This window comes from Capra hircus, chromosome 24 (assembly GCF_001704415.2).
Source record: "Capra hircus breed San Clemente chromosome 24, ASM170441v1, whole genome shotgun sequence".
In the NCBI taxonomy this organism is placed as follows: domain Eukaryota; kingdom Metazoa; phylum Chordata; class Mammalia; order Artiodactyla; family Bovidae; genus Capra; species Capra hircus.
The window spans coordinates 559,902-587,504 of NC_030831.1; the positions used below are offsets into that span (position 1 = coordinate 559,902).

Genomic DNA, 27,603 nt, shown 5'->3' on the forward strand with positions numbered 1-27,603 from the left:
TCCTAGGGGAGGCACGACGGTGAAATCGCCCTGGTACTGCCTTGCGTGTGGAGGCCGGAGGCGAGTGGCTGGGGTCTCAGGTCAGCGGCGCCAGGCGGGCTCTCACTGGCGCCATCTGAGCACACAGGCCTGCAGGTGAGACCCGAGACCCTGGGGACAGGACCACGCTGTCCATGCTGCTGGCAGACAAGCCGTACGTGACGAATTTTACAACCTTGTCAGCTCTGAGCTCCTAGAATCAGAATTGCTCTGCTTTCCTTCGGCGTTAGATCTAATTTTCATAAATCTATTAGAAACAGCAGCGGTCCTCAGCTTTTCTAAAGCTTTGGTGCGTATGGAACGAGCAACAGCCATGGGCCAGCTTGGGAGGACCCTGCTTCTCCATTCCGATGTCCAAGGCCCTGCTCACTCACCCATGAACCTCCCCACATCTCTGCCCACGACCTCCCTGATGGGCACTGGGGCGGGGCGGCGGGTGGCTGGACCCTGCAAGGAGGGAATGGGGCCGGGAAGAAGGCTTACAAAAAAGACTTTTATTAAATGAAAGAAAAATCTGTTTGGGGGGTCACATATGAAACAGATATACAAAACTTTACATCTGATCTCATGAAGGAGCCGAAGGCGGTGGCCTTTGTCCCGATGCCCGTGGGAGTAAGGAGGCGGCCTGGGCACGAAGCCACAGGACCTGGTGTCAGTGAACCCCATGGGTCATAGTGCACCGGGAGCCCTGGCCCATCTGCACTCTGCGCAGGTGTGTGCGTGCCACGCAGCCTCACTTACACCCTGCGCGCGCCTCCGCCTCCAGCAGGAGAGCCAGGACGCCGGGCTCCTGCGCACCATCCCCTGAGTCTCGTCGGCGCCCCAGGCCTCCCCTAAGTGACGTGCTGCAGCAGTAACGGCACAAGCGCCCCCTGCCTCCGATGACAGACCCCACGCTCCAGCCCACACCCCTCCTCTGATGACAGACCCCACGCTCGGTCCTGCTGTGTGGCCTGGCCGAGCTCAATGACAGTCTCTGGCATGGCCCGCGCTCCCCACGATGCTGTCCTTAACAAGTCGGCCTTCCTGTGGTAAAACTTCTAAAAACACCTATTTCTGCAAAATAATGTTTCTGCAGGTGGAGCTCTGCAAACAGACACGTCCTTCCATGGGTGAGCTGCGGGCCATCCCAGGTCACATGAGGTCACCCAGCTCAGCCTCCAGCGCGGCCGCCATCTCGTCTGCTTCCGAGCTGCCCCCCTCCTCGTCCTCGCAGCTGGACGCCCCGCTGGACTCGCTGGCCGCGTCCTCTTCGTTCAGCTTCCTCTTGTGGCCCCTGCAATGGAAGCAGACGCGCTGTGAGCTGCGCCCAGCCCTGATGGCCAGGGCCCATAGCAGGTGACACAGTGACCGTGCCGCATGAGGACAGGAGAGGGCAGGGTGGGACCAGCCGCCAGAAAGGGGCATTGGGTCAGTCGCCAGCAGACAGGTTCATGGTCTAGGCCTATAGTCTATTTTGAGTTAATTTCTGGATAAATTTCTGACTGGGGCCAAGATTATCTTGCACTTGACATCTAATTGTTGCAGCACCATTTATCGAAAAAGAAACTTCAGTTTTATAAGAGTACGTACATCCCCTGACACACACCTCTGGTTTGGGAAAACGTTCCAGAAAGAAGAAACCCCCCAAAGTGCTCTCTTAAGAGCCATAAAGGGCACTGTCAGCAGCCACACACACAGGACGATGTTGCCTGTTACTCACGCTCTATCACAAAGATGCTTCTACAACAGACAACAAACGATCCGATCGTGAGAAACACTCCCCAAACAGAAAACAGCAACCGACCCCTTCAAAAGAGAAAATTCAAAAAGGACAATAGACACTGAAAAAATAGCGCGACTTGACTAGAAAGTGAAACGGAGGTACAGTTAGGAAGCACCTCACCTCTCAGGCTGGCAGGATTAGGGGGAGGCCCTGGGCTTTGCGCGGGAGTAGGACTGGCCCTGGGAAGCGAGTTCCCGAGCCGAGACGTGCAACAGGCACGTCTCCCCATGAGGAGACACGTCCCCGGACAGCCTCCCAGCTACGTCCAGCGAGGTGCTGCGGGGTGGGCGCTGGACGGGAGCTTGGTACCCTCAGCTCCTCAGCTGACGTGCCCATGGCCTGGCACCTGGAACCACCCCCCACCCTGAGGTCACACTCCCCCACACTGAGCTCAGAAGCTGAGGGTCCCCCACATCCTCCACCTCCAGCCCCGCCCAGAGGGACACATCCCGGAAAAGGAGCGGGCAGCGGACACACGTGTCTAAGTCGCAGCCTTTCATCTGCACCAGGTAAGCAAAGCGTCACTCTGGACGCTCTATTGTCGTCATGGTTACGAGAAAAGCTGCAGGCAGAGCAGCCTTGGGGTGAGGCGCATCTCCGTTTAAAAAACCACTCCGTTTTACGCTGTCACTTTCAGAGAAACGTGAGGCAGTGGGATGAGTTGACAGGTGAACTGGAGCCTGAGCTCAGAGGCCTCGTGGAGCAGCCGGGTCTGGGAGGGCAGCGGGCCCCCAGAGCGTCCTGCCTCATCCTAGAAACAGCCCTGCAGCAGGCGCACCCGCCTCAGACAGACGGACACAGGACAGGGCACAGCCACAGACCACAGCCGCCTTTCCAATCAGTGCCCACAGCTGGAGCTGGGCGCTGGGCCCCGCAGGCGGTGTGAGGGAAGGGAAAGTCAACTGGAAAGAACCCGTTCTCTCAGGCCCCGTTCGCACCTTGAGGGGGCTGGGCTGGGGAGAGGAGAGGGTGCCGGGGAGGCTGGGCTGGGGAGAGGAGAGGGTGCCGGGGCCTGGACACGAGGGTGGGGCCGAGGGGGTCCCTGCGATGCTTCCAGGAAAGGCGCCAGCCAAGCTGGGGTCGGGCGCCGGGCGGGGGTAGGCGGGGATGCAGGGCTGCAGCTCTCAAACCAAATCAGAGCAGACGCGGGGCCCCGGGCCGGCCCCCACACTGCAGGCTGACTCGGGACGTGCAGAGATGCTCGAACAGAAGGTGTTACTATGTGTGATTAATCGGAAGCACCCAGATTATTTCCCTTTGCTGAGTGGTGAACATGCAGATACATTTAGAAATGACACATAGAAACAGTTTTGAAAGACTGCTTACTTCTTTATCGTTCAAACCACTGCACACAACCCCAATAACCATTCCTCACAGGGGTACCACCTCCCAGGGACAGAACTGGAGGTCGTGCGTGTGCGCACCTGTACACAGCAACAATACACGTGCAGTGAACACACGGCCCCAGGCGGGTCCTGCTCAACTGTGGATGCTGGCCCCAGGCAGGGGGTGACCCAGGCCCCAGCCCCAGCTGCACGGCCTCGGCTGCAGCAAGACCCTGAGGTCATGGGCTGTCCCTCCAGCTCCTCCTCGGCCACCTTCCACTCCACGTGCTGGGAGACCCACAGTGAGTCACCGGGGGTGGGGTGGGGTGGGGGCGGGCAACCTTCCTGGAGGCAAGAAACATGAAGTGCAGAGACCCTCATGCGCCCCAAGGTGTTTCGACGAGGAGCTGAGGCTGTCAGCGGTGAGCCCCCAGGGGTGGGGGTAGGCCAGGCAGGGCCCCAGGGCAGAAGCACAGGTCCCCACGAGGGGCACTCCGAGCCACTTGTCGATAAAAGCCTCTCAACGGCATCTGGAGACACTGCTGCAGGGGCAACGGCCCCTCCACTCTCAGGGCAACGGCCCCATGGGCCTCGGAGCCAGGAAGACGCGAGCCCCAGGGAGGCGCCCGCAGCCAGCCAGGAGGGGGGCCCACAGCCTACTACAGCCTCCACTCAGAGACGAACGCCAACGTGCTGAACCCTGGGGGTTCCACAGGAGGAAGGCTCTGGGATCTTGGGGTCCAACAGGCGGGCTTGCCAGGGGCGAAAGTCAGAGGCCACAGAGGCAGTGCCCGCTGGTGGAACAGGCAAGCCCTCAGTCCCGGTTACACAATGTTTGGAATAATCTCACGTCCAACACAATTGAGTTTTAGTGCTTAAATTACCTCAAAGGCTGGAAACAGCTGCAAGCCATGGTTAATAAAGGCCTGTAATTGAGACCAGCTTCCTCTCCTCCCAGCAGAACAAGCAATATTTGTGTTTTGTTTCCACAACCAGCTGCACAGTTCCCTAGGGAAACGCTAACAGATTTAATTTGGAGAAAATTTAAGGCCCGAGAGTCATCTCAGATTTGATGTCGAATAAAGCAACAATGTGAACAGGAACACAAACACGCACGCACATTTCCTCCCCCAGGGTCCACTGTCTGAGCACTTCGCTATAGAAAAGCATGTAGACCCACACCTGAAGGCTGCTGTTTAGTACACACTAAATAAAAAACTTATTTTGTATCAACACCTAACCCAGATCAGACAAAATCCACAAAGCACGTATGTTTGAACTGCTGGTTACAACCCGCTGGGTGTTTCTGGCAAAAAGAAAAGGGCAGCATTGCACCTGGTAAGGTCATTAGTTCACCCATCAAGGCCACGTCGGGTGCAGGTGCGTGCACGCGCGTTTGCGTGGACAGGTCTGTATTCCGCCGCTGTCCCAGCTGCATTCACAGTGGAGGAGCTGGTTATTTCTGTGCACGTGGGCATTAAGTGGAGGTTCTGACTGGGCAGGGGGGGTGGCAGGGCAATGTGCCAGGAACAGGGCATCAGGAGGGAGTGGCAGCCTGGTGCTACCAGGACACAAAAGGACCTGAAAGGAATGTCTCTCTCATTTGGAAACATGGACCATTATTACAAAAGATGAGGAAACACCTGATCTGATCCAGCAGTTTTGGCAAACCTTGAGCTGAGAACCCCAGGAGCGCCTGCCCTGCGGTGTGGAAGGCCACTGGGGCCCCGAGGCTGAGCGGATGCCGCCTCCCGGGTGGGCTCCCGCCCCGCCCGGCCACAAGGGAGGCTCTGCGCGTCTTCAGAGACACACACGTGGGGAGCGTGCCATGGCATCAGGGTCCCGGGGCATGCGATCCGGGCCAGGACCACAGGGTGAGAGGGCACGCTCCAAGAAAAGCTTATCCAGGCCTCATCTGCTCTAACGTTTCTGAATAGCCTGAGCGCGTTTCATGACAAAAGCAGCTGTCTGAGCCCTTGTGGGATGGAGCACAGGGCTCCCCCAGCCCTCAGGCCCGGCACAGATGTGGGATCCACGACGCCTGCACCCCTCATACCCTCCACCCTGACAGCAGGACTCCCCACGTGTGAGAACACGGAGTCAAACCATCGTGTGCGGCTGATCACCCAGAACAGAGTTCACAGTTCTCTCCTCGACCCATGGAACAGCGTTCCTACGAAGCGGGGAAGCACAGTGCGCCGAGGGGGCTCCAGCCGCGGAGGGCACGGTGCCGCCTCCACTGGCTGCGGGGCACTGGCCTGTGCCCGCCTGAAGGGGCCGTACTTTCTCCGCAGGTCAGTTCACCTACAGGATGGCCTGCAAGTCAGACCAGATGGCCAGAAAGACACAGGTGCAGACACCACAGGCACTCATGCAGCGAAGCTGGACCCAGCCGCCTGCTCAGAAAGCAGGGAGGCCTCTGCCCTCTGGGGACCCCCTCAGGGTTCCCACCCCTCCCGTCAGGGTCCCTGATGCCAGGAAGACCCAACAGGATGGTGCACGCTCACCACGTGGGAGGCGCCCCGCCCTCGCTCACCTGAGCCCCCTCTCCAGCCGGCGGCCCCTTGGCGCCTCCAGGGCTTCGGGCGGGCCATGCCCCAGCTCCTCCTCCGGAGGCTCCTCCTCTTCCCGTGGTTTCTTCTCGCTGTCGCTGTCGTCGCTGCCCTCACCCAGGATGTCGTCCACCTGACAAGGGGCTGAGCGTCAGCATGGATGGAGCACCATCCCAACGAACCCGCCCTGCGGCCCCTTCCCAGGACGGGTCTCAGTGCTGCCTGCTCCAGGAAGACACGCAGCAGCTCCTGCAGCTCCGATGTGGGGTCTGCCCGGGCGGGAAGGGGCGGCCCGGGCTGTGCCCCCTCCCCCACTGAGAACTCCAATGCCCAACAAATCACCATTTCTGCCGGAGCCCCGAGTCAGAGAGGCCCAGCGCCCAGGACAACGGCCGGTGCCCTTGGAGCCCTGTCCCGGGTGTGTGCCCCACACACCTGTGCACACCATGGCTCTACGGGGCCCACTTCGCTGCAGAAGTCGTGGACGCACAGTGGACAGTGGGGACACCTTGGAGGAAGGCCCTGGAACCTGGCATGGCCAGGATTAAAAACCCTCTGATGAAATTTGGGTGATGGGGGTGAGGGGGGACACCCCTGCCCCAAACAGAGCAGCTCTGAGCAGGAGGGCTCAGACCAGCGACATCTCCAGCTGAAACCTACACGTGCAGCCGAGAAGGGACGAGGCTCACGCATGCATGAACTAAAGCACACACACGCTGCGTCGACAGTCCAAGGGCTGGTGGTGGTGTTGGGCCCACAAGGTCTTCCAGGCGTCCCTGGTAGTGCAGATGGTAAAGAATCTGCCTCAACGCAGGAGACCTGGGTTTGATCCCTGGGTCAGGAAGATCCCCTGGAGAAGGGAATGGCTACCCACTCCAGTATGCTTGCCTGGAGGATTCCGAGGACATAGGAGCCTAGTGGGCTAAAGTCCATAGGTCACAAAGAGTCAGACGCGCCCGACTGACTGCCACTTTCACAAGGCCTTCACACAGAATACACCCTCTTCAGCTGAGCTGAAGGCCTCCATTTCTCCCATGAAACGTGAGAATGCCCATGAAGGGAGGCAAGGCAAGACTCCTGTGCTGAGAGACGGCACTCACTGCTCCATACAGAACCACATGTCCACAGACGCGAAGCACCCGAACTGTAAGGGTCTACAGTCTCCTCCGAGAGGCTGCCCGTGGTCCACGGGCGGGGCACCAGGCTCCCCGGGTGGGGCCAGAAAGCTGCCTCCTGCGCTGCCCAACACTGACCAGTGGCGTCCCGCCGGGCCGCGCCGGGCGGACAGAGGGCAGTGCGGGCTCACCTCCTTGTCCATGCTCTCCAAGTCCTCCTTGCACAGCGTGTACAGCGGCATGGTTTCCGACATGCTGGGCTGGCGCTTCCTCCGGGAAGGGCCAGGCTGCTCCCCATCCTGACTGTCGGGCAGGTCGTCACCAAACACCTGCTGGGGGCGTGGCTGCACTGCCCTGGAAGGGAAGTCACAGCCCATGAGGACAGCCGGCCCGAGCCCGACTCTCAGGACAGGTACACACGTGCACACACACACACACACGGTATACATACACCCAGGGTGCACACACCCACCTGGGGTATACACACACGGTATACGTACACCCAGGGTGCACACACCCACCCGGGGTACACACACACACACACGGTATACGTACACCCAGGGTGCACACACCCACCCGGGGTATACACACACACGGTATACGTACACCCAGGGTGCACACACCCACCTGGGGTACACACACACACACACGGTATACGTACACCCAGGGTGCACACACCCACCTGGGGTACACACACACACACACGGTATACGTACACTCAGGGTGCACACACCCACCTGGGGTATACACACACGGTATACGTACACCCAGGGTGCACACACCCACCTGGGGTACACACACACACACGGTATACGTACACCCAGGGTGCACACACCCACCCGGGGTATACACACACACGGTATACGTACACTCAGGGTGCACACACCCACCTGGGGTACACACACACACACACGGTATACGTACACCCAGGGTGCACACACCCACCTGGGGCACACACACACACACACGGTATACGTACACTCAGGGTGCACACACCCACCTGGGGTACACATACACGGTATACGTACACTCAGGGTGCACACACCCACCTGGGGTATACACACACGGTATACGTACACCCAGGGTGCACACACCCACCCGGGGTACACACACACACACACGGTATACGTACACCCAGGGTGCACACACCCACCCGGGGTATACACACACACGGTATACGTACACTCAGGGTGCACACACCCACCTGGGGTACACACACACACACACGGTATACGTACACCCAGGGTGCACACACCCACCTGGGGTACACACACACACACACGGTATACGTACACTCAGGGTGCACACACCCACCTGGGGTATACACACACGGTATACGTACACCCAGGGTGCACACACCCACCTGGGGTACACACACACACACGGTATACGTACACTCAGGGTGCACACACCCACCTGGGGTATACACACACACACACGGTATACGTACACCCAGGGTGCACACACCCACCTGGGGTACACACACACACACACGGTATACGTACACTCAGGGTGCACACACCCACCTGGGGTACACACACACACACACGGTATACGTACACCCAGGGTGCACACACCCACCTGGGGTACACACACACACACACGGTATACGTACACCCAGGGTGCACACACCCACCTGGGGTATACACACACACAGGGTATACATACACCCAGGGTGCACACACCCACCTGGGGTACACACACACACACACGGTATACGTACACTCAGGGTGCACACACCCACCTGGGGTACACACACACACACACGGTATACGTACACCCAGGGTGCACACACCCACCTGGGGTACACACACACACACACGGTATACGTACACCCAGGGTGCACACACCCACCTGGGGTATACACACACACAGGGTATACATACACCCAGGGTGCACACACCCACCTGGGGTACACACACACACACACGGTATACGTACACTCAGGGTGCACACACCCACCTGGGGTACACACACAGTATACGTACACCCAGGGTGCACACACCCACCCGGGGTACACACACACACACACGGTATACGTACACTCAGGGCGCACACACCCACCTGGGGTACACACACACACACACACAGGGTATACATACACCCAGAATGCACACACACCCACCTGGGTGTACACACACAGGGCCCACACACACACATATAGGGTATACATATACACACACGTTATAAACACACCCAGGGTAAACCTACACACCCCCCCAGGGTGTGCACACACACACACAGACAGTATACATATTCCCAGAGTACACACACACACACCGGGGTACATATACACACACAGGGCGTACACACACCTGGGGTACACATACACATAGAGAATATACATATAGCCAGGGTATACACACACCCCCCTCAGGGGACACACACACACACAGTATATAAACATACCTGAGGTACACACACCCCCACCCACACAGTGTATATACACACCCAGAGTACACATACAGAGCACACATGGGAAACCTGAGCTGTGAAGACACGCTGCCTCATGGGTGGTGCCTACTCAGGTTTCATCAGTCTTTATTTACGAAGCCAAAGCCCAGCAGGTCCAGCCAGAATGCGGCAGGTCAGGCTCTCCCGTCCTCAGGCTGAAGGGAGACACTGACCTCCTCTCTCACCAACAAGCCACACTGCTCAGCGCCGGTCTGGCAGGGTGGGCAGGCAGGGTGAACACTCGCCTAGAAGCCCGCGTGGGGGGATTTGCACTCCACGTGAGGTCAAGCAGCCACAAGATCTCCATACAGTCCCACATCAGGTCACATCAATAGCCACAGCTCTTATGAGTGTGGAAAAATGGCAGCGGCATCTTTCTACTAGAAACACACCTGCTACAGCCTCCCTCCAGATCCAGAAAGGGAAAGGAGGAATGTGAGCGCCCTCCACGGGAGGCGGAGGCCCGGGGTTCCGCTGGGGCGGCTCCCTCGAGTGCAGACTCCGCCCAGCGCACACGCGTGCCTGCCCCTCGCTGCCTCGGGCTGGGGCTCCAGGGACCCTGCCGGCACCGCCAGGATGCTCCCTCCTCCAGGGACAGGACGGGCTTGGCCACCACTCCCCCTCGTGGCCTCCCCAGCCAGATGGCAACCACTGGGCAGGCGAGCGGCAGGCGGGCACCCGCCCTCTGTCAGCCAGAGACTCCCCAAAGCCCAAACAGGCCACGCTTCTCCATGCGCTTCTCTTCTACTTGGAAAACAGCCGTGTGTGACCCCATGGACTGTAACCCTCCCTCCAGTCTCCTCTGTCCATGGGATTCTCCAGGCAAGAACACTGGAGTGGGTAGCCATTTCCTTCTCCAGGAGATCTCCCCGACCCAGGAATAGAACCTGGGTCTCCAACACTGCAGGCAGATTCTTTACTATCTGAAGCACCAGGGAACTGGAAAATAGTTGCTCTTCATTAAAAAGGTATTAACATGCAGAGGTTTGCTGTGTTAAGAAGAATGAGAAGTAGGTATTTTAAAGACGTCTCCACAGTCTCCTAACACGGTGACCGCCAGTTGCCGAAGCCCCACCGCTCCTGCCGGCTCTCAGCATCCCATGCTGCCTGCATGGCTCCCCAAGGCTGGAACACCCACGCCACCTACAGAGACTGGCAGGGTCAGACGGCCACGAACCACTCCCCGCCCCAGTGCTAGCAAGCCCATAGCAGCCCCCATGGCCGACCCGGGAGAAACAGAGACACGCACACATTTACAGCGGCCCTGTAGTTTAGAGTCCAGAGCTGGACACGCCCCCAGTGTCCTCAGCGGGTGGACAGTCACAGAAACTGTCATACCTCACACCACGACGCCCTCTGAGCAGTCGACACAGCGACGCTGGGGCAGAGTCTCCAGGGAGCCGAGCCGGGCAGAGCTGCCAGCCTACCAGCCCGCGCTCTCGGACGACAGGACAGGGACGGGCACAGACCAGGGGGGCCGCAGGAGGTGGCGGAGGAAGGGGGCCAGCGGGGGTCGGCAGGGCAGCTGGGGATGGCAGGGGGCCCAGAGGGGGGTGGCCACTCCAGGCCTGGACCATCGGGACGGGCGTCTCAGCTCGATGCGGGCAGCAGGTCTGGAGATGTGGGCACTGGGGGGAGATGGTTAAAGGGTCCCTGGGCTCTCTGCCATTTCTGTTAACTGCCTGTTCCCCCACAATCATCTCCAAAGAAAACCTATACTAAAAAAAAACAAGACATTCACAACCTGTAGCATTCAGCTACGAAGGGGCATAGAAGAAGCTGTTTCAGCGGCTGACCCGCTGGGAGACACGTGTGAGGCATGCTGCCGTGGCCCCGACCTCGCACCCTGCTCTCCAGACACAGCCCTGGCCCAGTGACGCTGGGGAGCCGCGCCTGCCACGCAGGCAGCCTGGACCTGGGCCCCAGCCCGGCGGCTCTGAACGACAGCTGCTCTCCCGTCCACGGTCCCAGCGGCGACCTGCACATGGAGATCCTGGTGAGGGGCACTCCACCCATGTTCCCCAAGGACCTCTGACTCCAGACCCCTCGCGGGCTGGCACCTTAGCCCAGAACCAGAACATCAAAGCAGGAGCTCCCGAGACTTACGACTCCCAAACAAGTATCAGACGGAAGCAACCGCCCAACGGCTGTGGTGTCTGGTCACAACTGGGTCTGCCCTGGGGTTCCGGATCAGAACACGCCGGCATGCTGCCCCCGGGAGCGCAGCCCACCCTGCCCTGCACACACGCGTGGGCAAGGCGCCATGTCCAGGAAACAGGACCGGAAAGGGTGGATGGCCCCAGGAGTGGCCTGGGCTGCACGCTCGGAGGCGAGCCCTGCACCCCGTCAGGCTCACCCTCACAAGGAGGAACCTCTGAGACGGAGCTCACTGCAACACTCTGGAGAATAGCTTAGTGGGACAATGAGTACACAGCGAGCACGTGCCACGCTGCGACAAGCAAGACATGCCACACACGCGCGAAGAGCGACAAGACCAGCTCCACAGAACGAGAGCCCCGTGAAGCTTCTGGGATGACAGAATACAGAGCTGCACCCCAAAACCCAAACGCTGTTTAGGATAAGCTGCACGAGCTACTCTAGAAACACTGGGCCGCTTCTGTCCAGACGGCGCGCCCTCCACAGACACACACCGAGGCCAGCGCAGCTCCAGGGCCCTCAACCCACCACCCGAACACCTGCTCTCCGTCAGGGAGGACCTAACAGAGAACACGACAATCACCGCAAAGAAAACCCCAGCAGGCCACGTGTCCACATGGCCGAGGAGCCAGCACCGCTCGGCCGGCAGCACGGGGCCAGCGTCTCCTGACCCAGGCAGTGACGCAGCCCTCTCACAGCGACCGCACACCAGGGCAGAGCTCCCAGAAGCCAGCCAGGAAGAAGCATTGACTCAGGATGCAAGGCGACGGCCAGTGAGGTGGAGGCGGGTCCACAGGGCTGCAGCGGCCAGAGACGTGTCACAGCACAGTCGTGTGTCCGAGATGGGCCAGGGCTGGGAGGCTGCCGGGCAGGACCATGGGGCTCAGCGAGCCTTGGGCGAAACAACAACCAACTGCCCCATTTATCAGAGTCAAAGATGTCCACGACCTTTAACCCAGCCAGAAAGCAACTCCACGGGAACAAAAGCAGCACCTGGGCTCACGACGCGTCTATTTAAGCAAGTAAGCATCACATCGTCATGAAAAAAATCAGAGCTCTGTCGGTGACCGCGCTCTCAGTTTCAAATAACAAAGCCACCAACCAACACCTAACTGAAACTGGCCTCAACCAGCGACTGCACTGTCTGTCCACAGCTGGAGCCCAGCAGCAGGACGGATACACAGCCTGCAGTCTCCAGGGCCCATGTGCCTGCGCAGGGCGGGAGCTGCTCCTGACAGGCCCGCCCTGTGTCCCAGAGATGCAGCCGGCAGGGCAAGGCAGGAGGGCCAGGGCTGCCTCCTGCTCCCTCGCTGACCCTGGGCAGAGGAGGGCCACGTGCCCGTCCAGGCAGAACCACACCTCCTCAGGCCCAGCCCCGCACCAGATGGGAGACGGTGCACAAGGCCTGCCCCACACACAGCCTGCTCCCCGCGGCCGGCCGTGGCTCAGGGATACCTCCCCGCGAGCGGGTGGAGCACCTGAAGGAGGAGAGCCCCGCGTGGGGCAGGGCGCCAGGTGGCCCAGGGCCCGAGGTGGCTGTGCGGATGAGCCTGCCCGTGCTGGCATCGTAGATCCGGACTTCAGGACCAGGCGGGGCCTTGGGGTGCACGGGTGTTGGGTGGAACAGGGCGGCGGGGAGCAGGCTCTGCCTGTCAGGGAAGGACGCAGGGCCATCTTCCCTACGGAAGAGAAGGAGGGCTGTGAGGGGGGCTGGAACCCACGGGACCCCGGCAACCCCTCCCGCTGGGACGGGACTCTGCAGGGGGCGCGCGGTTCCTGGTCAGGCCTAAGGCTCTGCCGCGGCCTTGGACACAAGGCAGCACTCTCGCACTGTCTCTCAGGCTGTCTGCAGCCCTGCCTGTAAACCCAGCGCCTGCTCTCATGCAGAGGGGCACCCGCCAGCCCGCTCTCCCCACACTGTGGCCCACGCACCTCTGCACCCGCCCTCCCCGGCCACCACCTCCCTCCACGCTGGACTCTGCAGAGACCCCCGGACTTCACAGAAGCATTCCCAGCCTCGAAACACCTGGAAACCAGGGATCACGGCGGAATGCCATCTCGTCTTAGAAGCAGCAACTCTGCTCCTTCTCCAGGTGGCACCAGGGAGAGGGGCTCTCGGTGACAGCCCGCTCGGTGGGGACAGGGGAGAGACCGATGGGCGTCTCCGCAGACGGGAAGCCGCAGGCTGCGAGGGCTGAGCAGGCCCGCGGCCCACACGTGTTTGTCAGGGACTGGGCACCCGGAACTCACCTCTGCGCCCTGCCCTGGTCGTCGCGCAGCGGGAACAGCTGCTCCTCCACCCTGTCCCAGCGCTCCAGGCAGCTCCACAGCCAGTCGGGGTTGACCACGTGCAGCTGCCCGCACTCCTGGGCCTGGCGCACCTTTTCCGTGCCTGCGAGCAAACTCGATCCACTCAGAGCCACGGTGAGGGGTGGGGGGCGGAGACCCTCAGGGCGGCAGGGACAGAGGGGCGGGGCTGGGGGGCAGCACGGAGGGCCGGGGCTGCTGGGGCTGGGGCGGGGTGGCGGGGGAGAGGGGCACGGAGGGGCGGGGCCGGGGCTCGGGGCGGGAGTGGGGGCCCGTCCTAGGAAGCTCCTGAAGGGCCCCGAGCCCCTGCTGCCTCTCTACTTGGCCCCCAACCAGAGCCTCTGGCCAGGAGCTTCAGGCCTCGGGCTCAGCAGGGCAGCGGGCAGGCTGGGGGTGACTCACCGGCCCTTGCGGCGATGAGGTGGGTGGGCCGGGCAGGGTCGTCGGGGTCTAGCACGAGCTGGGTGAGGATGCGCGCGCCCAGCGCCCGGGCGTGGTAGTGCTCCCGCGTGCGCTCCACAGGGAAGTTGGTGGGGTGCAGCCCGCTGAAGATGATGGCCACGTCCGCCAGCACCTTGCTGCGCAGCTCGGGGACGATCTTGCGGATGTCGGGGGCCTCGGGGCTCTCGCCGCTGAGGAAGCGGTCGTACTTGGCGTAGTAGTCGGAGTGCACGCGGGCGAGGATCTCCTCCAGGTGCACCAGGTGGTCGTCGTCGTCCGCGTCCTCCTCCTCCTCCTCTTCCATGCTCTGGTCCAGGGACTCGCCCACAGTGATGCCCGACTGCTCGCTGTTCTGGGACTCGGTCTCGGCCTCCTTGCGGTCGGCGCAGCCGCCGCCAAGCACGCACAGCCCGTCCCTCTCCCCGTCCTCCTGCGCGTCTGCCGGCACGCCGGGGCCGGGCTCCCCGCAGTGGTTGGCGCCCGCGAGCCGCTCCCCGGCCAGGCCTGGGGGGCTTCCCTGCGGTGTGGCCTTCCCGGCTTCACGGGAGGCCTGGGGCTTCCTCCGGGTCCGCCTCTCCCCGCTCTCCCCGTCGGAGGGGGCGGGCGAGGGCTGGCCCTCGGACTCGCTGCTGCTCCCGCTGTCACTGGGCACGTCCGGGTCCGGGTCGGGGCCGGCTGGACCCCGCACAGGCCTCTTCTCTGGCGGAGTCTTTCCGCGTGGCTGGGAGCCCGCCGAAGTTCCGCGGCCTTCAGCGGAGGGGGTGCGGGCAGTGGACCGGGCGCCCCTCTCCTCCTCCTGACAAGGCCAGCATCCCCGAGGGCCCGGGCCCCCGTTGAGCTCCCGGGCGGGCCTCCCAAGGCCGTTACTCTCCACCGCAGACGCCTGCCTTCCTTCCTCCGGGTCCCTGATGGACAGAGGCTGCTCTGCGGCGTCGGCACCTTCAGGACGATAGACCAGGTGAGGACACAGGAGACAAGGCCACCATTACTCAGTGAGCGACAGGAAGCCTCCTGTGGACTTGCTGCCCGCCTGCCCGCACCTGCGGTTCCAGCCACCTCTGGACGTTGGCACACACCAGGAGGTGGCCAGTGGGTGACTGCTCCAGGCTGGCCGCCTCGTCGGTCACTGTGTTAGGGGCTCCACAGGGTCCGAGACGTGTGGACCGCTCTTGGCGCCCAGGCTGCGGTCAGAATGCCCCTGCCTCAGCCATGCAGGGTGCCCTGGGGCCTCCCTCCCCCCGCCAGGCCTCAAAGTCCTGCTTCAGCCGCTGCAGCAGTAACTGTATTCTCAAAATAATTTAAGGGCTAAAGATTATCAGACGCTTTAAATGCTCTACTGTCTGGAGGGGCTCCATGCAGGTCTGGGCAGGGTGCAGTGGCCCCGCCTCTGCAGGAGCCCCCACATCGCACCCCTGGGCCCGGCTGTTCTTCCCAGGGAGAACCAGGAGGAAAGGGAGAGTTCAGGTGCATTAAGTCAAGTAGCATTCTTCAGGGGACTCACCAGGAAAACACGCTCAGGCTAATACTGTTAAACTGAAACCAAATAGTATCAGTGTAACAAACCAACCCACCCAACCTCTCTGATGCTGAAACAAAATAAACTGAACAAAACCAAACCGACCCCTGAAGGAGCAGTAGCCACAGCTGAGACGGGACGGAGGCTGGCGCGCTGCCCGCGGCCGGGGACCACCCACCTCTCTTCCTCGCTGGGGGCTCCCGGGGCGCGGGCGGGGCGTGGATGTCCCCGATGCCCTGGAAGTAGACGTACTTCTTCACGGTTATCAGGTTGGGGGCGAACTTCCAGACGTCTTCTCGGTCGTCGATGATGCAAACCATGGAGTCTCCACAGGGAAAGAGATTTCTGGAAGTAAATACGCATCACTAGTTCCCTTTATGGAAGTCAGCCCCCACCAAACGTCTACATCGTCTCTCACGTGGAACCAATGGAGAGCAGACTAACCAGAACCAGGCATGAGCTGCACAGACGGGCTTGTTTAAAAAACAAGACTCTCAACATTTCCAGAGAAAGCGACACTAAGGCTGCCAACACTCCTCCCCTGTCTGGCGCTCCTCGGGGCAGGAGCAGGACAGAGTGAGGCGGCAGGGCTGTGGAGAGCCCTGCCTGGGGGAGCTGGCACGGACCGACGGGCCCGGCCAAGGCCCGCGCCCTGTGAGAGCTACCGGCTCTGGGCAGGAGGCAGAGCCCCACTCGCGTCTCAGCCGGGCATGAACGTGACGTCAGGACAGAACAGTGACGCTGGGGTGCCAGGGGAGCAAGGGTCGAGCAAGCCCGAGGGACACGGGCCTGCTCTGGGGTCTCGTCACCTGGTTTCTGCCCCCAAGGGCAACATTCAGACAAGCAAGTGCAAAGACAGAGAGTCAGAGAATGGTGCTTCCTGCCCGTCTTCCAGGCCTGAGGAACAAACCCAGCAGAAGCACCTGCCACTGCTCAGGTTTCCCAGCTGCCACTAAAGGCAGGAAAAACGTTCACATGTCCGAAATGTTTTCTGTGAGTCTGTTTCCACGGGCACAAGGTACCTACAATGACTTACACTGGTGATGCTTTCAGCACCTCTAACTCCAGCGAGACCAGGGAAGAGCTCGCGTGGCGGCCAGAAACCTGCCCCACAAAGCACCTCTGCCTGGAGCTGCCAGGAGCCCTGTCCCTGGATGCCCCGTCCTCCGGCAGCTTCTCCCTTGACAAGCATCACACCTTCCCTCGTGCCTGTATCTGCTCATCCAGATGCTCAACCTGTAGGCATGAGCGCTGTTTCCGGACGAGTGCTCCCAGGCTCTCTTATGTACTACAGATGTGAACAGGACATCCTGAACCTGAAACTCGAAATGTCAGCTAAGGGTGGCCAACACCAGCCAAAAGACCACACCCGAGCCAGGGGTATGTACCCCCTTACTGGGGAGAGGCTGCCTCTCTCTAGGTAGAAAACGGGGAAATTCCTTATACAAGCTGAGCAAGAAATTCACAACATGAAACAGGCCTTCAGTGAGGGGTTGGAGGCCAGGACGGGAGGGGCCTGTGGGGTGGAAGGAGGCAGGACACTGACGGCAGGGTCAGCACACGCGAGGCCCTGAAGGAACGAGGCCCCGGGGGTGGCCGGGGTCTGCAGGCGCTCCGCCCCAGGTGCTCGCCACGCACCCTCGCCCTGCGCTCACTCCCACACGTGTGATCCCGGGCTCTGGCCCGAGCCGCCCAGGAGCCACCGCTGACTGGACATTCAGAGAAAGCAGGGAAGGGAGGGGTCTAGTTGGAAGACAGCGGCCATCCACACGCCAGAGGGGACGCTGGGGACCGGGAGCAGATACGGAACCAGCAGCCAAGGCTCCAGACACAGACTTCACGACAGCAGGTGCACAGCTAGGCACCTACCTGAGGTTCCCTGTTTTGGAAAACGGGTCAATACATTCGTCCCTCGATAATATTCGATGAGAAAACAGCTTCTTCTCAGGATCTAGAAAGCCTTTGAAAAGAAAGCAGGACACGGTCATGTGTCTGAGATGCACTGCCATCCCACTGTGTGTGAGACGGGGAGACACGGAGCCCGCCCCCCTTAGGGGAGGGGGATCGGTCCAGATGCTGACGGCGCCCCCCACCTGGATCCTGCTGGCTCAGCAGACGAGGTGAGCACAGCTCAGTGCTGCCCCAGGAGCCCAGGGTCTGCCAGTAACCAGCACGGGGACCCCACACAAGCCACGGCTCCTGGGGGGGGCCTGTGGCCCGTGCGCGTCCCTGGGCTGTAGTGTTTGTACAGCAGAGGGGAGAGCAGGGCGTCTGGGCAGCGCTCTGAAACTCTCCCCGACAGCAGAACCGCGTGCACATGGACGAGGAAGCACCTGCCCAGCCGCGCACGGCGCCAGTGCTCAGCTGTTCCCAGGGTCACTGAGCGCCCACCAGAGCCCTCGCCCTTTGACAGGACCCCGAGGTCACAGACTCGACACTCACACTGACTGCTGTCTACCGACTGTCCGTCAACTGAGACAGACACGTCCCTGGTGACCAGGCCGGCAGCCCCGAAGGTCTCTGCCTGTATAAGGAAGCCCTCACAGAGCGCTCCTACTTCCCCATGCGGCCGTGATCCTGACCAGCCTCTCCAGTGGCCTGCGGCATGCAGCTGACAGAGGGACAGGGGCTTGCACTCGGGACTGGAGCGTGACTGCCGCCGAGCAGAGAGGAGGTTCTGGAGGACCGGCCTGCCCGCGCCCCAGCCACCACCGCGGGGCCAAGGCTGAGGCAGGCAGAGCCTCTGACCTTCCCTCCATCTGCAGGACCCACCGTTGAGAAAGAGAGGAGCCAAACCCACACGCAGGCCGTTGAGTGTCCAGAGCGGGACAGAACCCCATGAGCCGCTCACCTGCGATGGTGTGCGCGTACAGCCGGCTGCCGAACGTGAACACGTGCAACTCATACAGCCGGGCCACCTTCTCCAGGAACTCCTTGCAGTGGGGACGCAGGCGTGTGTGCAGCATGGGCTCTCCCCGGCCCAGCTGGAAGTGGAAGATGCCCTGCAGAGAACAAGGCCGGTCAGAGGGCGGCACCGACATGCGGCAGGCGACAGCCACCAGGCTGGGGGTTACAGGGGGGCGTCACGGCAGCACAGCCTGCCGCGCCACACAAGTGCCTCCCTCTCTTACGCTCTGTAAGGGGGTTCAGCCTCTTCCTGCAGTAACCGCCCGGGTGAGCACTCCGGCTAATCCCAGCGACTGCCCAGAACAGCTGGGTGGCCTGCGATAGCTTCCTGTGACAACTATGGCGCCTTAGCTGTCTGAGGACCGGGCACCAAGGGCCTCAAGAAGTCTCAGGACCCCGGTGGACACTCATGTCCCAACCATTTCACAAGCACCCTGGGCAGGCAGCCAACCGCCGCAAATTCCAGGGTCTATCCACAGTGCCTCCCGGAGCCAGAGAGGAAGGTAAGCGAAGAGCCCCACACAATTCAGCCTAACTTCCTTACGGTTATAAAATGCAACTCCACTGACTTACAGCACAAAACCAGGTACATCTTCAGGAGACAGATGAGATCAGTAACTCCGACCTGCTCACACGGGATCAACACGCACGTAAGTCTACTCTCCTTAGAAAGTTAAATGCTGATCCTTCTAATTCTGTTTAGCATTCATTTTCCCGTAATAATAAACTCGAAAAGGAAATGACCTGAGGCACTGTTAAGTTTTCATTGGCTATAAATCTGTCACACTGTTCACGATGGGGCTACTCTGGTAAAACACTTGGGAGTCGAGATGGTACAACCACCACCCAGCCCCACCCCAGCCCCACGCTCAGCGGTAAATCATCTGGACTCTGCAACAGAAAAATCCTCAAATCCCAAGTGAGGGTATCCGAGGTTAAGGGTTCAACCCGCCTCTCTAAGTGTTGCCCGCAGGTCTGGGAGCTGCAGTGGTGGGGAATCGGGGGGGCACAGAGAAGCCCCTGGCAGTGGGCATGGTCCACGCGGCCCCAAGGACACCTTGCTACCACTCATGCTCACACTGGGCGTGACGCAACCATTTAAACTCTTATGAAATGAATGGAAATACCCGGCTCTGCAGCGGACAAGCCCCGAGTGGCTGCAGGCGCCACCGCGGCGCCCCACCCCTGCCCACCCAGCTCTGCCGCCCGTGAACGCGGTGGTCGTGATGCGGGAAACCCTGAGACACGTCCACAGGTGACGGCACAGACGGCATGGAGAGCTGTCCCAGGACAGAAGATCCCACAACACAGAAACACCAGCCACCTGGAAACCTGCACTGCTCTGCGGGAGAGAGGGTCCACTCCAGCCCCCACCAGCTCTCCACTGTCCCCCCACCGCGGCCATGAGCTCAGGGGCAGAGCCTGCTCCCTTCCTAAGCCAAACACCCAGGCTCCTTCCGAGGACGGCCGCGCCCGCCCCTGGCCGCGCCTGCCCGCGCGCACCTTGTTGGACATCTGCTGGCAGTGCTGCTCCGTCGTGTGGATCAGCGTCTGGTCCAAGTCCACCATGAGCACCAGCTTCCTGTTGCGGTGCAGTCGCTGCTGGTCTTCCCTCCCCAGCTTTTCCGCTTGCTACAGCCGGGGAAGCAAAGAGAAACGACTGAGGAAGGCCATGTGGAGACAAGGTGGCGCTCCATCTTCTCAGGAAACAGAACCGGAACCTGGGGGTGCCCGCTGCACCCATGCGCCCAGCAGCCCAGAGTCAGTTCCCTGGTGCCTGAAGCCCGTTCCGTTTGCTCGAATGTCCTCAAGCCAGTCTGATCGTGACCGCTTCTAGTTACGTGTGGACCACTGATCGGGGGCGGAGGGCAAGAGGCTGAATCTACACAGACTCGCTCAGGGCGGGGCGCGGGAGGACTGAGATGCTGTGAGCCGCGGGGCAGCTGCGGCCATCCGATGAGCGACAGGAATCCCACCCTGTGCTCCCGGAAGAGTTCATGCAGAAAGGCCAAGAGCTACTCTGTTACAACAGAAACAGCAGGAACACTTCCTTCTCTTTTCTACCTCAGACTTCCTTGTTTTGTCTTAAACATACTTACAAACTTATGCTTAGATTTCAGTAATTCAGAGAAGTCAGAATCACTTCTCTGGCGTGGTCTTTTCCACAAAACACAAAATAGGCGTATGTCGTTTACAAACACAGTGCTTTGACTGACAGCTTACAGAGACGCAGAGCTCCAGGCCTCCCTCAACAAGACAAGAAGCCAGTCCTCACGGGGCCTGTGCTGGCGCCCTGTCCTGGTGAGGCTCGTACCTGTGTGGGCCCTGACCCAGCATCAGGAGGCCTCTGGCCAGCACAGCCATGTGACTCGCGATGTGTAAGAGCAAGCTTTCCGTTCCCAAACCTCCCCGCAGCACGCGCACGTCTGCTAGTGAAAGCATGCACTGGGCCCCCAGGCCCCCGGGGCCAGCACCACTCAGCCAGCAGCGCTTACTTCCTGCACAGCCTTGTTCCCAGGCAGGGGCCTTCTGGTGCCACCAGCTCACGACCCTGCCTGGCCGGGGCTCCCCGCCCAAGGCTGTCTTCCCCTCTGAGCCCAGGCTCCGGAGGCAGCATCCCGGAGAGCTCCCACCCCAAAGGCAGGGAGATAACAGGAGAGGCACGGCCCCTGTCCCGCGGGCAGGCCGCTTGCTTCACACGGACCATCTGTGCACTAAGGTCACTTGGGACAGTGACGAGAACAGGCCTGCCCTCTCCGCCCCCACCCCTGCCCTGACTGAGAAGTGCCCCCAGGACCACCTTCCCAGCCCCGGGCCCCCAGGACACCTACCTCGGAGCTCACCATGAGCTCGGGGACGCTGTGCACCATGGACACGGTGGCCGTGGACAGCGGCACCTGCTGCCGCCCGTTCTTGCTCTGCAGCCTGCGGAGAGAGGGGCGCTGAGGCCAGGGCTCTAGCTCGCTAACTCACGGGGACTTTAGCTTGGTCTAGTTCTAGTGGACGTGTGCTGAAGTGTCCTCCCCATCTGGAAACACAGGAGCACTGAGGAAGAAACTAAATCACGCTCACAAAGTTCCCTTTGAAAATAAAGACGGTCCCAGAGGCCCACAGCATGAGAAACAGAAGGGTCCACACTGCTCCATACACGCGAACCAGGGAAACCCTCAACCACAGGGGCAAACCCGCCCAGGCCGAGACACGCCCGGGCGGGAAGTCCAGGCCAGGTCCGCGACGGCTGTCCCCAAGGGACGAGGAGGAGGGCTCGTCACAGCTGCTCCCACCACACCAGGGTGCGCGCCTCCCGAGGAGGCAGCCGGCCCATGGCGTATGGGGGACAGTGGCGTCGCCGCCTGCACCCCAGCCCTCGGCCCTCGCCCCCACAGGCCCCGCCGCTCCCCAGCGCCAGCACTTACTGGGTCAGGTCCTGGCCACACTCGGCGCACAGGCCCTTCATGACGACAGGGTGACTACATCCTTCTAAGCGCACCAGGACAGCCCTGGAAACGGGGGAGAACGAGCCCGTCAGCACGAGCTGCAGCCCCTGGGCTTATCGGATGCCCCAGGACTGCAGGGGGTCACGCCGCCCCTGGGCCATCTCTCTGGCGATAAAGTGAATGGCTTTCCCTTCCGTGTGTCCTTCACGTGAAACACGGCAAAACTACCTACGGAACAATAGAAAGGACTCAGGATGTCCTGTCAGATAACAGAAAACTGTCTCAAAATGCATGAGAAGCTTACATGGGATTCTCCTACGGTTTCTGATAAACAGCTTAGAAAAACTGAAACGTTAATATGACAAAGAACAACTCGTTAAAATACAGACAAATAATAAATGATTCTTGTTTCCTGTAGTCATTCCCAGTCTGGAGAAAGGCTATGATTAATCTAAATTTTTCTGACAGGACTAATATTCCTAGTTTTCATAAACACAGAAATTGCTGTTTTCTCTGTACATTCACCTCAAATACTGGTGGCCTGGCAGCGGTCTCTGAAGGGGGGCTTTCAGCTCCGCAACCTGATGGCTGTGGGTCAGCGTGGTCCCACCTCCCGACCCGGAGGGTGAGGGCCTGGGCGCCTGGCGTGGGGGCCCCTTGGTTGACTCCTCACAGACTCTCTGAGACCTCTCCCGCCTCCCGGGCAGTGACCCCATCCCTGCCATTCACGACCCGGCTCCCCGTGACCCCGGCCAGGCACCCCCCAAGGCCTGTGCCAGGCGGGTGGTGCGACCCCTTCCCTGAGGGCCCACTGTCAGCGCCATCTCAACGCCTCCCAGAAACTGCCCCCTCACCCTGACCCTAGACAGGCTGGGGGAGCGGATGAGCCCCTGCCCTGAGCACACGCAGCTCCTCCAGGTGACCCTGCCCGTCAGCAGTGCCGGCGTGGGGTCTCACCCGCTTCTGTCCTCAGTTCTGGGGTGAGGCCACTGCTCTTCCCAGATCCCTTCCTGCCAGGGACCCTCCTGCACACGAGAGGGGGACGGGCCCAGGACGCGCCTGAGACCGCGCAGTGGAGCTGGCAGGCAGATGGAGGCGCTCCGCTCCAAGTCGAGGGTGCCCTCCAGCATCTGCTCATGGGTCGGGGCGCTATGGGCCCTGTGGCGCCTGTGCACAGCCTGCCGCTGGTGGTGGGCCGGGGAGAAACAGTGACTGCTCATCCACCATCTCGCCGACGCCCCTCACGCTGCGGTCACAGGCCCTGCAGACCTGCTGCCCGTGAGGCCACAGGGACACAGTGGCCGGTGGGCTCCCGGGCCAGGGGCCCCACACGCCGCTCCTCTCAGCAGGCGCAGCTTGGGCTGACACTTGCCAGGTAAGTTGCGGGAACGCCCAGCCCACATTAGAGGGAAGCCGACCTGACAGTCACCTGTGTGTATCCGCAGGAAGCTGCTCCCAGGACCCACTGGTACCAGAGTGAGAGGACGCTCTAGTCCCTTACAGAAAACGGCCCGGTGTGTGCACACATCCTCCTGTGTACACTGGCCATCTCCCGGTCACCAGTGACACCCGCCACAAGGTCAGCACTATCACAGTTGCTGGTATGTGGCAAATTCAAGCTTTGCTTTTTGGAACTTTCTGAATCCCTACCCTCACTGCTCAGATGTTCTGACCCAAAGTCAGCTGAACACACAGGTGGGGAAACTCATGGACAGGGAGGGCCAACTGCATTTTCTGTAAATTACAGGACCACTCAGATCTGCCCCCCCAGGGTCAGAGCTGGGTGTGACACTGTCCAGCTGACTTCGGCATCTCTTCTTGGGCTTAAAAAATATCCACCCAAAGAGATGCAGTCCCCAGAGAGGGAAAGGGGGTCAGACAGGAGCAACAGTCACGGCCTTTTGGCACGAGAGGCCCTCCCTCTTCAGCTCTGCAGACCTTGCCACGGGCAGGGTCATTTTACCCTCAACCCACCGCACAGTCAAGGGACTGACATGCTGTGAACTCTAGAAACACTTCAACCAAGGAGACGAGCCTCAGAATGGCAAGCCAGCCACCAACACAGGCCCACCTCCCCCGCCGGTGCCTGAAGAGAGGCCATGGGACAGGCGTCAGTGCGGTCCCCACACAAGGTACCCGCCTCAACACACAAGGACCAAGCTCTCTGGAGGCTTCTGTGCTCAGAAGCATCTGTGTCTGCTCTAACGGGGAGCTCAGAGCGCACCGGCTGTGTTAGAAGTAGCCCAGCGTCAAGGAGCGGGTCCCGGTGCGTTGCCAGGTACTGGATCTGGGCGGGTCGGGCGGGTGAGGGGTGAAGGGACCTCTTTAGAGCAGTAAACATCTGACTACTGAAGCGCACTGGGGGGCGAGACGTCCAGACCACGGCTGCACTGAAAGGAAGCAGCACTTCTTTGAGAAAGGCTGATTCCAGGGCTGTGTCAGGAAACAGGACCTGGAACAGTGCCTGCTGCCTAGTCCAGGATAATCTGAGTGTTGAGAAAGTAACTGGAAATGGACTATAATCCACTGAATAAGAACCCGTGAGTCCACGCCAATAAGTTAGTTTTTCTTACAGTAGAAAGCCAACCAAGAAAGGAAGAAGGAACGAAGGAATTAAAAACATCACCACTGTACAATCCTGACACGAACAGCAGATTCAGACAGACAGGCTACCGGGCACAGACAGCGCTAGTTGGACGTCAAGAAAAGACGCAAGCACGCACCTACACAGCCTCCTCCTGTGCCGGTCCTTATCCATCACCAGGCTTGTTTTCTGATTATTTTATGTGTATATTTTCCTTTCCTTTGGAGACTTCAATGTATCCACATGAATTGAAAAAAAAAGTAGACAAGTGAAAAGAAAGGACAAATAATTAACAGAAATACTTTCTGCTAACAGTGCCTTGTCAGAATATTTCCAAATCAAAATAATTTCAATCCACATACGCAATATGAGGACAGAAAGACTCTTCTTTCGTCTACTTCCCCCACGGGGATGCTCTGGGTGAAATGCGGCTTAAGCAGACAGCAGTGTGGAGGAAACCCGGGGAAGCCCAACAGGGACCGGGCTGGTGTGTCAGAACCTGCTGGGACCCTGTCTCCTCCTCTGTCTAAAAGGTCAGAACAATCCTCGCTCTCCCTGACAGTGTGAGCGCTACAAAAACACGCAATCCCATCATAGGTCACAAGAGCATCTGCCACTTCCACTACATCCAGAGACAAGGTCTCTAAGTCCCTGGAACTATTCACTGCCGGAGAACAACCTCTGGTGTGGTCAGGATGAGACCAGCTGATGACAGCAATGATGGACCCAAGGACAACTCCAGCCATAGAGCCTGGCTCTGGGCTGGTGCTTTACACACCCTCTCACACCTGCATTCCAGGAGAAATGCTACCACTGCTCAGAGTCTCAAAAGGCCCCGGGACAAACCACTGCAGTAAGATACCCCAAGACCTGAAACACCAAAAACCAGAAAATTACCCACAGCTGGGAACTCGTCACTAGGCCAGCTGCTGGGCTGACTGGTGGCATTACCTGACTGGGCTCCTCTGCTTTGCAGGATGGCTGCATGTGAAGGCTCACTAGCTGCTGTGACCAGTAACCAGCCTGCCTGGGCCTTGGGGTCGTTTCTGTGCAGTCAGAGTAACAGAACAACGTGGAACAGATGTCTTTCCCTCAGGGGTTTTCTACCCAGTGAAACGGCAGCATCAAGCAGCATGTCCATCGTCCAGGTGGTGGGTTTACAGGCTCCTCAGGGCCCAAGCAATGGTCAAGGAAGACCTGACTTCCAAGCAACGCTGAAAGCACACCAGGGCGTCACACACAGAGAGCCTCTCCCTCGTAAGGCCAGGCGGGTGGCTTTAGCAGTGGCAGATGAGAGTGCAGCCCAGCCACCTCCCCTGCACTCTGTGGCAGGTACAGAAGGCTGAAGACCCGGCTCTGCCTCCAAAGATGAGAGAAGAGAACTGGATGCGAGATGAGGCACCCAGGACTGTGAGGCAGGCAGGCTCTAGCCATGTGGAACCAGGTGGAAACTGTTCAACAGCCAGAGGATGAACTTGTGCCACCAGGAGAGGAACAGGGGCTGGTGCCCACCTCTCCAGGGAAGGGCCAGGGTGGGGAGAAAGGAAACTGAGCGCCCAGGGCACTGGGGCCCCCACAGAGGGAAACTGCACCCCAGCCACTGAACAGGAGGCAGGGATGCTCACCTGCCCCAGGTTTCCGTCCCTGCAATGGAAACAACCACACCAGTCATGTGTACACAACTTTGCACACAACACTGGTCAACTTATAAACAAACAAACAAAAAAATCCCTTCACAAGGTTAAAACGGGTACGACAGCAAGAGCCGATGGTAGGAGGATACTACTGCTTGCCCTGCCCTACCTACGCCAGAGCCACACCCCCTTCCTGAGCTATGAAGCAAAACTGCCAGGTTTTACAGCCACGCTTCACAAGGTTTACTAGGACCTCAACAATTGCACGCCTCCCAACAATTAACGCTGTGACAAGCAAGGAGCAGCCTGCTTCTTCCTGTACGTGCTATGACCCCTAGTTTTCCTAACTTACAAACGTGACGTCTTGGGTGGAGACACCTGTCAGAGAGAGAAAAGAACGCAACTGTCTTTCAAGAACGCAACTGTCTTTCAAAGAGTGCAATTTCGGTGACACAGGGCTTTTTTTTTTTAAGTTTGTTGCTTCCGATCAGTAGAAGACTAGCAGGGACTGTCACCCAGCCTCAGAAAAACAGGCAAAGGCGCAGCTGTGCGCCCTACCTTGCAAACTTCTCCCCGAGCGCAGCCCCTTCAGCAGCAGCCCGGGAGACCCGCTCCCACCCAGTGCCCAGCCCAGGACCCGCTCCCGGCCCAGGCCCAGAGCTTCCTCCAGACCTGGCTTCCTCCCCCGTTACCACTCACCCGGGGGCCACCACCTGGCCCGGCTGCGCGCACAGCTCTCGCACCACGCCCGCGCGCTCCGATCTCAGCCTGCGCTCCGCGCGCACGCAGCCTCCGGAGCCGGTGCGGACAGGGGCGGGCCCGGAGGGCTGCGTGGAGGCGGCGGCCTCGCACACAGCCAGCACGGAGCCGATGCGCACGGCAGCGCCAGCCGCTACCCTCCACTCGAGCAGGCGCAGCGGCCCGGGGCCGGGGCAGCGCACCTCGGCTACGGCCGGCGGCTGGGAACCCTCGGCGGGAAGGCGGCCGCCGGGCGGTGCCTCCATCGCAGCCAGGCGGAGACGCTGCGGAAGGGCGCCGGCAGAGGCTCAGGGCCCGGCGCCCCTCGCCGCGGGCGGGCGACCCCGGCCCAGGAGGGGACAACGGCGGTAACGCTGCTATCCTCAGCCCCGCACCGGCTTCCACCCGCCGCCCGTCCCGCGCCGACTTCCGGGACAGCGTGCGGAGTCACGTGTCGCCGCGCGCGCGCATGCGCCGAGGGCCGTGGCGGACGCACGCCACGCGGGGCCGCAGAGGGCAGGCCGGTGCCCGGAGCAGGCCGCTGCCTCTACGGCGCGGGCGGGGCTGGGCCTGCTGGGGACGGGGCTCCTTCGTCGCGTCGACCTCGTGAGCACCAGCATCCTGCACTGGCG

General features: G+C 60.6%; 1 protein-coding gene across 3 annotated transcripts; it reads right to left on the reverse strand.

Moving 5' to 3' along the window:
• On the reverse strand, window positions 513-27,397 carry CTDP1 (CTD phosphatase subunit 1). Of its 3 annotated transcripts, none has more exons than XM_018039674.1 (13): window positions 26,933-27,397; window positions 21,995-22,078; window positions 21,410-21,503; window positions 20,082-20,210; window positions 18,523-18,673; window positions 17,541-17,631; window positions 15,850-16,016; window positions 14,117-15,094; window positions 13,658-13,799; window positions 12,886-13,086; window positions 6,988-7,150; window positions 5,666-5,814; window positions 513-1,315 (listed from the first exon to the last, which is right to left on the reverse strand). In XM_018039674.1, exons 1-13 carry the CDS (start codon window positions 27,235-27,237, stop codon window positions 1,174-1,176), a joined length of 2,796 nt encoding a protein of 931 aa, XP_017895163.1. In that variant the 5' UTR covers window positions 27,238-27,397; the 3' UTR covers window positions 513-1,173. The 3 variants fall into 3 exon arrangements, with proteins under 3 accessions (XP_017895163.1, XP_017895165.1, XP_017895164.1); XM_018039676.1 differs by lacking the exon at window positions 26,933-27,397 and adding an exon at window positions 24,739-24,915; XM_018039675.1 differs by lacking the exon at window positions 12,886-13,086.

What these genes read in the sequence shown, in the direction of transcription:
- CTDP1 (XM_018039674.1), bottom strand. Translation starts at nt 27,237, where the DNA reads ATGGAGGCACCGCCCGGCGGCCGCCTTCCCGCCGAGGGTTCCCAGCCG. An exon ending in TCCAAAACAGGGAACCTCAG is followed by an intron (nt 16,017 to 17,540) that starts GTAGGTGCCTAG and finishes ATTTACTTCCAG; the next exon opens with AAATCTCTTTCCCTGTGGAG. An exon ending in GCCCCCAGCGAGGAAGAGAG is followed by an intron (nt 15,095 to 15,849) that starts GTGGGTGGTCCC and finishes ATCGTCCTGAAG; the next exon opens with GTGCCGACGCCGCAGAGCAG.